This window comes from Trichosurus vulpecula, chromosome 3 (assembly GCF_011100635.1).
Source record: "Trichosurus vulpecula isolate mTriVul1 chromosome 3, mTriVul1.pri, whole genome shotgun sequence".
Classification (NCBI taxonomy): Eukaryota; Metazoa; Chordata; class Mammalia; order Diprotodontia; family Phalangeridae; genus Trichosurus; species Trichosurus vulpecula.
In genome coordinates this window covers 345,148,306-345,160,543 of record NC_050575.1, presented here as the reverse complement: position 1 = coordinate 345,160,543, position 12,238 = coordinate 345,148,306, and the positions used below count along the sequence as shown (strand labels likewise).

Here is a 12,238-nt window from a genome sequence, read left to right as displayed (position 1 = left end):
CCTATGACCAAAGTGGTTAATGGAAAGTTTTCTTTCAGCAGGTTTCACAGGGGAGCACCCAAAGGGAAGATTCATGCTGATTATCCTGTATTTGCAAACAGATACTAATTGCTTGACTTCTTTTGAAAAATCTCTTAATCATATTTTTATTCATACCTTTTGTTATTAATAATTAATTAATTAATGTTAATACCTTTGTTAATGTCTCTTTTACTTCTGAATATAGACCTCTCCACTTCCCTCCTCAGAGAGCCACCCCTGGTAATGAAGTTTAAAAAGTTTTTAAAAGTTTGCCAACAAGTTGTAAGAGCAAGCAAAGTGGGACTTTTTGCTGTTTTTTCTTTTGGAGTTCTAGTTCTTCTCAGCACTAAGACTATCAAGTGACTTTGATTGAGTCTTGCCTTTGATTGAATCAAGTTTTTGATGACCCGCTTAAGTCACAAGAAAGCCTAAGTCACATGAGTTTGAGTCACATGAGCTTGGGTCACAAGGGTTGTGCTGCCCTCTGATCCTGAAGAAGTGTATATATACTCTGAGGTTAGCATTTTGCTTTGGGGCTCACTCATTGGAAGAGTGATTGTGTGATGTGGCCAGATGAGACTCTGGGTAGCCATTAAGGAGCTCCTCACCTTTGAAAACTCAGATGTTGGTGCTTCTATCTCTGGTAACTATGTATATATTGTCTTGGTCAGACAGCTAGAAGCCTTATCTGTTGATTTGTGTTATTTTCTCTGCTTGTAATTCCTGCTTGTAATTTGTTTGTGTTTTCCCTGAAGTTCTGAGTGCTGACTTTTTCCCCTGAACTAAGTGAAATGATGTAAATGTTTGATTAAAGTGAGATGGTTAACCCCTTTAAAGTTGCTTTCCTTTAGAAAAGCAGATCAAAGAACCTGTGCTAGCAGCCCTCCTGTGTGCTGGTGTTATTGGCCTTATACCTCCACAGCAGCTACAAGCAATATTGTTGTTACATAAGTATATCAGAAATAAAGTAATCAGGCAAAAAAAAAAGATTAAAGAAGAAAACAAATCAAAAGCTTGATTTCTAAAGAATATGATTACCATGGAGATTTGTTGATGGCTCTCCTGGGATCACCTCAAGTCTCACAAACAAGAGATAATGCATTGATGGAGCTTTACCTGATCTTTGAGACACAGTGTGTTGGGGCTTTGCCTTGGGGTGTCTTTGAATGAGTAAGAAGCCATCTGCTTATTGATCAGGTCAATGAAGTTAGGAGGCAGGTACTTAGGTATATCAGGCAGTGTTGTATCCCTCCTCCATTCCACTAAAGAGATTTTTTTTCTACCTTCATTTTTAAAATTGTACGTAATGTTCACCGGGTTTAAGCGGGATTCTTCAAGAAAGTCTCGCAATGTGTAGGTACCTGGTATTGGAGTTTCCTGTTGAAAAGCAACATTGATTCTGAGATCATTTTGTAGTTGGGCTGCAACTCTCTTCATTTCTAATGAGTGCTTTGATGAAACACTGTGATATGACCCAAATGCTCTTGCTACAATTAGACTTTGAGGGTGGCTGGACCCTCATTATTTTATTTCTGGTATACTTGTTGGCAAAAAAAAAAAAGTTTTAGCATTGCTGGAGTCCAATGTTCCACCTAACCCCAGTGTGACCATCAGGCACGGGGAGGGACTGGCCATCTGCCATGGCACTCCTTCCCCTCCACCCTTGCCACCAGTCCAGGGCTAACGACCTTCTTGAACTCCCTCCCTCTCACTCAGAGAATCCGTCTACTTAACATGGGAGTGGGTCCTGAGGCAGAGCTAACTGTGGCTGGAGAGCAAATAAAAATGCCCCACCCCTCTACAATCATTGGGGGCTTCCTCCCTGGCTTCCTTCAAGACTCAGTTCCAAATCCATCTTCTGTAGGAGACCCTACCTGGTTCCTCTAGCTGTGAATGCTTTCCCCTCCCAGACCGCCTTCCATTTACTTTTTACACATCTTGTATGGACCTCACTATTTATATTTTGTTTTCTCCTCCTTGAGGACACACTAGAACTGTGTTTTTGCCTTCATTTGTATTCTAGGCATTTTGTACAGGCCCTGCACTAAATAAATGTTTATTGACTAATTCCACTTACCCCTGTCTTGACCTTAAGACAAGCCCAGCAGATACTCCATCTGCCCTGGACCACCCCTTTCTCCCCCTTTCCACCTTGTGCTCAGGAATTATTAAAGTGAATGTTATCATTGCTACTGTGAAGAACATGACAATCTATTTTCCTACTGTTTCACTAAGCATCCCTTAGATTCTGATGGGTAGGTTGCCTAAGCCCAAATTCCTTTCCCTCATAACCTCATAACTCATATGAGTTCCCTCACAACCATCCATGTCAGCTCCATCTCTCCCGTGTCTCTCATTGTTGTTCAGCCATCCAGCCCTGTTCAACTCTTTGTGACTCCACACACAAGTCTATGGGGTTTTCTTGCCATTTCCCTCTCCAGTAGGTCCCCATTTTACAGATGAACAACTGAGGCAAATAGGGATAAGTAATTGTCCCAGGGTCACCCAGTTAGTGTCTGAGGCTGGGTTTCAACTTATGTCTTCCTGATCCAGTTCTCTATCCATTGTGCCACCCAGCTGCCCCCTCCCAAGGCCCTATCCTACCCTAGACTGTGCCCTCTGATACCCCATTCTATGGCTAACAAACTGTTCTCCACAGTACACTTGTGCCCTCCTCCAGGGGAATGAGCACAGGAGACCTGTAAGGGTCTTCCGTGTATTTGTTTTGGTTTGTATTTGTCTTCACACGAGCGGCAGATGATGAATCTGATGGAGAGATATGGCAACTCTACCTCCATGTTTGTAGGTCTATCATATCTATCCCATCGGGCCCTCTTTGTTCAAAGTCAGGTAGGTGAAGGGAAGGAGAGGTGAGGATTGTTTCTACAATCCAGGGGTCTTGGCTCTCTATAGGGAACTCTTCTGTTTACCCAAACTGACCCTTAAGGACACTATCTAGTGGTAGAAGATCAGGACTGGTTTTGGAATAGGGGAACCCTTCATTCAAACTTCACCTCTAACCCTTCTTGGCTGTGATTGTGGGTGACGCAGGTAAATTCACTAAGCCCCAGGTGGTGACCTAGAGCTAACAAAATGACAGGTCTTTGATGTACTGGGAACTGTTCCTGCTAACAGTGGCTAAAACAATATGAAAAATCTGTGAAGACCATGCAACAAGATACGAACAAAACCAAGGGCAAAATATTCTCTAATTAAATGCTACTTCCTTCCATTTTGAGTTATATTATGGTCTGGAAGCATTGTCATCTTAATATGTTGTAAAGCCAGGCTTCTGAAATTTGTTTTGCACCTAGAAGTCAGTCCTAAAATTAAGGAATCAAAATTCTCTTTCATGAAGTAAAGAAATTCATTAGCAGCCAATTCCTTGTATTTTCTTCCATTGTATTATTTTTTCTTTAGAGATAATCTAATCCAGCTGTTGTCAAAAACTTCTCTTTAAAATATATATATGTGTGTATATGTGTGTGTATATATATATATATATATATATATATATATGTATATACACGTACTAGTACAAATTAATGTCACAATGCATGATCCTGATCTCCCCAATTTCTTCAGGCTTTGACTTGTAAAGTTCTGTTCCCGTCTCCCAAGGTCTTTCCCCATTTCCCTCCCTTCATAACCCCCATCTCATACTTATATCTGGCAGTTTCACTGTACCCCATCCCATCACCCTAGGCCGCCACCAAGCCAGTCTGCTTTATAAATACAGCTTCCTAGGGGACACTACCACCAAGCTTTGTAACTTTCAGGGTCTCCTCTGAATGTTGGGGAAGGAGCAGACTAAATGGTGTCCTCAAGGGATTTGTAGGGAGGACATGACATTGAAGCCAGTGTGGAAGAGAAGCCAGGTGTTCTGAAAGAGTGAAACGAGCAGGCTTTTCTACTACTTTTTCTGGGGTCCTTGGGTTTTCCTCCTCCCTAAGTCACCTGCTACCCCCAAATACCAAGCACCAGGATAAAATTTTTCTATGTCATGGTGATTTCTCTAATCCTGCTGACTTGTTTTACTTTTCAGAGTTTTATATGAAAAATTAAAATTATATTTCAAATTCCTATGGCTTTACTGAAATGATGAGTCTACAATATGACTGATAGCTATGAATAGTTCCTCCTTTCATGCAGTTTCATATAAAAAGAAAGAATTATGAGGAAAAAAATTGAAATATACATACTTTTAGTGTTGTCCGCCACCATGATTCTCTTTCATTTGGTGGTTCTTTAAATCTTACTTTCTAGTAATAAAAACAGATTAGTTATATATATGTACATATAAATGTAGAAATATATTTGGGAGATTATCTCTCAAGTTATATGTAGTTATTCAAACAAGTTAATATCTTCACCTAAACAATAATCTCCTCAAAGGTACTTTTAATATTTATATGAAAATCAAGACTACACAAAAAATTTTTCCTTGAAAGAAATATTTGCTTACACTTTGCTTTTTATCTTAAATTATTTTTTGTCTTAAAATTTTCATGGGTAAAATTTGGATGATTTACCTCGCCACTGTTTCTATGGCAAGGAGGATGCTTTGGGTTCTTAGGAAGAAAGCAGCTGTATAAACACAAGGTGGTATTATAATTATTATATTTATAGCTAAGATGATTATGGTTTGAATTAATAACAGGATATCAACAACCATTTACTAAGTGCCAGGCATTGCTAGAGGATATAAAGACAGAAGTGAAACAGTCCCTACTCTCAAAGAACTTACTACCTAGCTGAGGTAGACACCACATACACATATGGGCATGGGCAAAAGAGACAGAAAGCAATTTGGGGGAAATCAGGAAAAGTTTCATGTAGAAGGTGCCATTTGAGCTGAGCCTTGAAGGGAGCTAGGGGTTCTTAGAAATGAAAGTTAGGGGGGCGGAGCCACGATGGCAGCTGGAAAGCAGGGACTACCGTGAGCTCCCCACCGAGCCCCTCCAAAAACCTATAAAAAAATGGCTCTGAACCAATTCTAGAACTGCAGAATCCACAAAATAGCAGAGGGAAGCAGGGCTCCAGTCCAGGACAGCCTGGATGGTCGCTGGATGAGGTCTATCCTGCACAGAGAAGGGAGCAGAGCTGAGCGGAGTGGAGCAGAGCCCAGACTGGACGGCATGGAGCAACCAGACCAGGAGCTGGGCGGAGCGGGCCCTGGTGCCCTGAATCAGTGAGCTGCAGCAGTTACCAGACTTCTCAACTCACAAACACCAAAGGCAACAGAGAAAGTTAGTGGGAAAAGCTGCTGGGGACAGAGTTTATAAAGGAGTTTGCGGTTGGGCCACTGCCCCGGGGGCAGAGGAGGTGGGGCAGCTACAGAGCTACAACTGCAGTTGCTTCCAGCCCCAGGCCCACCTGGTGGGAGGAATTAACTGGCGGATCAGAGCAGGAGTGCACAGCCTGCTGAAGATCTAAGTCCAGTCCAGGTTTGGGGTTCTTGGGGAAGGAGGAGTGCTGGTGTGGCAGAGCTGGCGCATCCCCCCAAGCTTGGAATGTAGTTCTCTTAACTCTACAAGCCGTCATACCCCGCTGAAAAACCCAAGGGTCAAGTTAGTTGGCTGGGAATATGGCCAGGCAGCTAAAATGCACCCAGATTCAGTCTCAGACTTTGGAACCTTTCTTTGGTGACAAAGAAGACCAAAACATACAGACAGAAGAAGTCAACAAAGTCAAAAAGCCTACATCAAAAGCCTCCAAGAAAAACATGAACTGGTCTCAGGCCATGGAAGAGCTCAAAAAGGATTTGGAAAAGCAAGTTAGAGAAGTAGAGGAAAAATTGGGAAGAGAAATGAGAAGGATGCAAGAAAACCATGAAAAACAAGTCAATGACTTGCTAAAGGAGACCCCAAAAAATACTGAAAAATATACTGAAGAAAACAACACCTTAAAAAATAGACTAACTCAAATGGCAAAAGAGCTCCAAAAAGCCAATGAGGAGAAGAATGCCTTGAAAGGCAGAATTAGCCAAATGGAAAAGGAGGTCCAAAAGACCACTGAAGAAAATACTACCTTAAAAATTAGATTGGAGCAAGTGGAAGCTAGTGACTTTATGAGAAATCAAGATATTATAAAACAGAACCAAAGGAATGAAAAAATGGAAGACAATGTGAAATATCTCATTGGAAAAACCACTGACCTGGAAAATAGATCTAGGAGAGATAATTTAAAAATTGTTGGACTTCCTGAAAGCCATGATCAAAAAAACAGCCTAGATATCATCTTTCAAGAAATTATCAAGGAGAACTGCCCTGATATTCTAGAGCCACAAGGCAATAGAAATTGAAAGAATCCACCGATCACCAGCTCAAATAGATCCCAAAAAGAAATCTCCTAGGAATATTGTCACAAAATTCCAGACCTCCCAGATCAAGGAGAAAATACTGCAAGCAGCCAGAAAGAAACAATTTGAGTATTGTGGAAACACAATCAGAATAACCCAAGATCTGGCAGCTTCTACATTAAGAGATTGAAGGGCCTGGAATATGATATTCCGGAGGTCAATGGAGCTAGGATTAAAACCAAGAATCACCTACCCAGCAAAACTGAGTATCACGCTCCAAGGCAAAATATGGATTTTTAATAAAATAGAGGACTTTCAAGCTTTCTCAGTGAAAAGACCAGAACTGAATAGAAAATTTGACTTTCAAACACAAGAATCAAGAGAAGCATGAAAAAGTAATCAAGAAAAAGAACAAGAAAAAGAAACTGCAAGAGACTTACTAAAGTTGAACTGTTTTGTTTACATTCCTACATGGAAAGATGACGTGTATGATTCATGAGACCTCAGTATTAGGGTAGCTGAAGGGAATATGTGTGTATATATATATATCTTTATGCTATATATATGTATATGTGAGTGTGTATGTATATATGTATGTGTGTGTGTATATATATATATATATATATATATGTATAGAGAGAGAGAGAGAGAGAGAGAGAGAGAGCAGGCACAGAGTGAGTTGAAGATGAATGGAAGATATCTAACAGAAATAAAATCAAGTTAAGGGATGAGAGAGAAATATATTGAGGTATTGAGGAAGGGAGATAGGGAAAGATAGAATGGGGCAAATTATCTCGCATAAAAGTGGCAAGATAAAGCAGTTCTGTAGGAAGGGTAGAGGGGGCAGGTGAGGAGGAATGAGTAAATCTTGCTCTCATCAGATTTGACCTGAGGAGGGAATACCGTACATACTCATTCGGGAATCTTACCCCACAGGAAAAAAGGCGGAAGAAGATAAAAAAAAGGGGGGGGGGATGATAGAAGGGAGGGCAGATGGGGGTGGAGGTAATCAAAAACAAACACTCTCGAAAAGGGACAGGGTCAAGGGAGAAAATTCAATAAAGAGGGATAGGTTAGGAAGGAGCAAAATATAGTTAGTCTTTCACAACATGAATATTGTGGAAGGGTTATACATGATGATATGCATGTGGCCTTGCTTGACTTCTTAAGGAGGGTGAGGATGAGGGGAGGGGGGGGAGAGAATTTGGAACTCAAAGTTTTAAAAACAGATGTTCAAAAACAAAAAAAAGTTTTTTGCATGCAACTAGAAAATAACATACACAGGCCATGTGGTGTAGAAATTTATCTTGCCCTACAAGAAAGGAAGGGAAAAGGGGATGGGAGGGGAGTGGGGTGACAGAAGGGAGGGCTGACTGGGGAACAGGGCAACCAGAATATACACCATCTTGGAATGGGGGGGAGGGTAGAAATGGGGAGAAAATTTGTAATTCAAACTGTTGTGAAAATAAATGCTGAAAACTAAAAAATAAAAAAATATATAAAGAAAAAAAAAGAAATGAAAGTTAGGAAAAAGTGAATTTCAGGCACAAGGAAAAAAAGTCCCAGAGAAAGGACGTGGGATGGCATGTGTGATGAATACTAAGAAAACCAGTTTGGATTGACTCTAGGGTATTATAAAGGAGAATAATATGAAATGAAATGTGAAATGCAAAAGGTGGAGGCCAAACATTTATATTTGGTCTTATATTTTATCTTATTTGGTCTTATATTTTGGTGTCATATTTGATCCTTGATGTAACAGGGAGCCACTGAAGTTTATTGAGTAGGGAATGACATGGACAGACCTGGACCTTAGGAAAATGTCTTTGGCAGCTTTGTGGAAGATGGCTCGGTGTGGGGACAGAGAGATTAATTAACAAGTTACTGCAAAAGTCTATCAAGAGGTGACAAGGGCCAGAACTCAAGTCGCAGCCATGTTAGCGGAGAGAAGGGGACTGAAGTAAAGGTATGGAGGCGTAAGTGATGAGATCTCACAACTGATTAGATGTGAGGGGTGAGTGAGAATGAGTAATCAAGGATGACCAAGTTTCATAGACTGCATGGGCAGGGAGTATGATGGTGTTTCAACAATCCGGCTAGCAGCTGCTGTGGGGGGTGTAAAACCATCAACAGCCAGTTCACAGAACGCTGCAAAAGCCCAGGTTCTTTTGATCTGCTTTACTAAGGAAAGCAACGTTAAGAGGTTAACAAGCTTACTTTAATTCAGCATGCAAATACCATTCACTTAGATCAGGGGGAAAAGCCAGCACCCTGAACTTCAGAGCAAATACGAACAAATTACAAACATTGACAGACAGACCAAATACAATTCCTAGTTACCAACATCTAAGTTCAGCCCGGGAGCTCACAAAAAGGGCTGGCCCAGAGTCACACATGCCACCACAGCTGTGGGTCAGAGCTCCGAAAAAGAGAAAGCCAACCCCTGGTTTTATATCTTTTTCAGGGTCAAGGGTGAGTCACACATGCAACTCACCCACGTGACCTAAAATCGTCACAAAGAGGCAACTTAAACCCATGTGGTCTAAAAGCCTCTCATGTCCCAAACATGTCACTCAAACCCATGTAAAATAGGCTTTTCTTTAAGGCACGGAGATCGTCAAGGACTCCTAATTTAATCAAGGAAATAAAGGCCAAACTCTTCAAGGGCACTTGGTTGAACTAAGTGCTGAGAGCCCATTTTGATTGCCAACACAGATGGTGCCCTTGATAGACATAGGGGCGGTCGGTAGGAGGATGGGGTTTTTGGGGAAAGATAATGAGTTCTGTTTTGTGCATGCTGAGTCTGAGATGCCTATGGAATGTGTGTGAAATGTCTAATCAGCATTTGGAGACATAGGACTGGAGCTCAGGGGACTAGTTAGGGTTGGATATATAGATCTAAGAGTCATCAGCATAGAGATTACAATCAAACTCATAGGACTTGATGAGTTCACTAGGAGAGAGCATAGAGAGTATGAAGAGAAGGGGTCCAGAATGGAACCTTGAGATCAGGGGGTTGTTATGAATGATGAGCTAACAAAGGAGACTGAGGAACGATCAGATAGGTAGGAGGAAGGCCAAAAAACAGAAGTATGAAAACCTAGAGAAGAGAGTGTTCAGGAAGAGAGGGTCATCAACAGTGTCAAATACTGCAGAGAGGTCATGAAGAACTAGGATGGAGAAAAGATTATCAGGTTTACAATTAAGAGATCATTGGCAGAGAGAGCCAAGGTGGTAGAAAAGCAGGAAACAATATAGTGAGTTCCCCACCAAAACTCCTCCAAACTAGAAAAGACTCTATACCAAATCCCGGTGAAGAAATGTAAGAAAAAGTCACAATTAAGTCACTTTTCAAGCCCAGGTCATCCACACTGGGGACATTTCTGGCCAAGTGCACTTGCACCCAAGATAAAAAGAGGCCCTGCACCCATACAGGGGCACATACAGGGAATGGGAACAGATGCCAACTGACAGCTTTGTTGTTTGCTACCCAGTTCTAGGTCACAGATCTAGGCGTATGGTGGAAGGGAACCTGCACCCACAAGTGGTGTTCTGGGTATAGAATGGCTATAGGCTGTAGACTAAGAGAAACAAATTGTGAACTTGCAAACAGCGTCAGTGTGACTCCTACTTTAGAAGCAGAGCAGGGTCTTAGTTCCAACTTCTAGTTGAACCCGAAGCCTGAGGAGGAATAACCAGGGCCAGAATCCCTGATTAAAGGGAAGGGAAGCCACGTAGAACCAACAAGGCTTCCCAGGTAACTGACAGTGGATAAGTAAAGCAGCAGTCTTCTGTAGTCTTTTTGTCATCATTTAGTAGGTTAGTCATGTCTGATTCTTCATGACCCTATTTGGGGTTTTCTTGGCAAGATACTGGAGTGGTTTGTCATTTCCTTCTCCAACTCACTTTACAGATGAGGAAACTGAGGTTAACAGGGCTAAGTGACTTGGCCAGGGTCATACAACTAGTATGTCTGAGGCTGGGTTTGAACTCAGGTCTTCCTGGCCTCTATCCACTGCACCACCCTCACTGCCCAGACCCAAATCCAGATCAGGAAATGGCAGAGTTCAGGCCCCGGGAGCAGGGATCTAGATGTTGCCCTGGATCAGACCACTTTGGTAGCACTAAGTTTGCAGGTTTGAAGTCAGATGGTAAGCTAGGAGTCTTCATGGTTAAACTCCTTGAAAAGGCTAACCTCTTTTCTCTCCTCTCACTCCTTCTTAACCCCTTGCAATCTGGCTTCTGACCTCATTGTTCCACTGAAACAGCTCTCCCCGAAGTTACCAATGATCTCTTAATTGACAAACCCAAAGGCCTTTTTCAGTCGTCATTTTCTTCTATCTCTCTGAAGCCTCTGACACTGTTGATCACCCTCCTGAGCCTAATATTTTTGGTTTTGGGGACACTGCTCCCTCCTGGCTCTTCTCCTACCTATGTGTCCTTCTCTCAGTTGTCTTTGCTGAATCCTCATCCAGATCTCATTTTCTAACCATAGGTGTCCCATGGGGTTTTGACCTGGGCTTTCTTCTCTTCATCCCTCTATGTTACATCACTTGGGGATCTCATCAGCTCCTATGCATTTAATTAATTACTATCTCTATGCTGATGATTCTCAAATCTACCCATTCTGCCCCAACTCCCAATATTGCATCTCTGAATGCTTTCGGACATCACATACTGGATGTCTGATAGACATCTTAAACTCAACAAATACAAAACAAAACTCATTATCTTTCCCTCTATACTCTCACCACCACCACCACCTTTCCTATTACTGTAGAAGGTAATACCATCCCCCTAGTCCCTCAGGCTCACAACCCAGGTATCAACCTCAATTCTTCACTCTCTCTCACTCCCCCACATATACAATCTGTTCCCAAGGCCTCTCAATTTCACCTTTGCAACATCTCTCAGATATACCCCGTTCTCTTCTCTGACACTACCACCACCCTGATCCAGGCCTTTACCACCTCACACCTGAATTATTGCAATAGCCTGCTGGTGGGTCAATTTGCCTCAAGTCTGTTCCCACTTATTTAGCTGCTTTTCCTAAAATGCAGGTCTGACCACGTCACCCTTCTACTCAGTAAAGTCCATGAGCTCTCCATCAACTCCATGATCAAATATAAAATCCTTTTTGGCATTTGAAATCCTTCACAATCTAGCGCCTTCCCACCTTTCCAATCTTTAGACCTTGCTCCCCGACACTTGCTTTTCGATCCAGTGAAGCTGGCCCCTTGGCTGTTGCACAAACAAGATGCTTCATCTCTTGGTTCTAGGCATTTTCTCTGGCTATTCCTGCATGAATGAAATGCTCTTCCCTCCTCATCTCTGTCTGCTGGCTTCCCTGATTTCCTTCAAGTATTAACTAAAATGCTGCCTTCTAAAGGAAGTCTTTCCTAACTTCTGTTCTTCTAGTGCCTTACTTCTCTTAATTATTTACTATATATCCTGAATATATGAATATAGCTTATTTGTATGCTTGTTTTCTCCCCCATTAGATTGTGAACTCCTTGAGGGCGGAGACTGTCTTTTGTCTCTTTCTGTATCCCCACTTCTTAGTACAGTGCCTGACACAGTAGAGTAGGCACTTAATATTTATTGACTGACAATAAACAAACAAAAAAATGGAATCCCATTGTAAAAAAAAAACTTTTATGGTGACAAGGATGTTCAGGATACAAACACAAAAGACCAAAACATCTAAAAGCAAAACTAAACAGAAAAAAACCTGGACAAAAACTTAATTAGAATTACAAGAAGAGATGAAATGAGAGTTTGCTTAAAAAAATCTTAAATATGTTTTTATCAATAAATGAATGCAAAAGGAAAAAATTGGAAAATAAATGAGATCTATGGAAGAAAAAATTGGAAAGTGAATTAATAGTGTGGCACAAGAGGTACAAAACATTGCCA

General features: G+C 41.5%; 1 protein-coding gene across 1 annotated transcript in view; it reads right to left on the bottom strand.

Annotated features, from left to right (window-relative positions):
• Window positions 1-11,588, bottom strand: part of STPG4 (sperm-tail PG-rich repeat containing 4) — a 44,701-nt gene extending 33,113 nt beyond the window's left edge. The window contains exons 1-3 of the mRNA XM_036750023.1: window positions 11,499-11,588; window positions 4,224-4,283; window positions 1,138-1,398 (exon numbers count right to left, since the gene is read on the bottom strand). Of these exons, the coding sequence (XP_036605918.1) occupies window positions 1,138-1,398; window positions 4,224-4,283; window positions 11,499-11,588 (411 nt within the window). The remainder of the gene's footprint in view (window positions 1-1,137; window positions 1,399-4,223; window positions 4,284-11,498) is intronic.
• Between the last annotated feature and the right edge of the window lie 650 nt (window positions 11,589-12,238).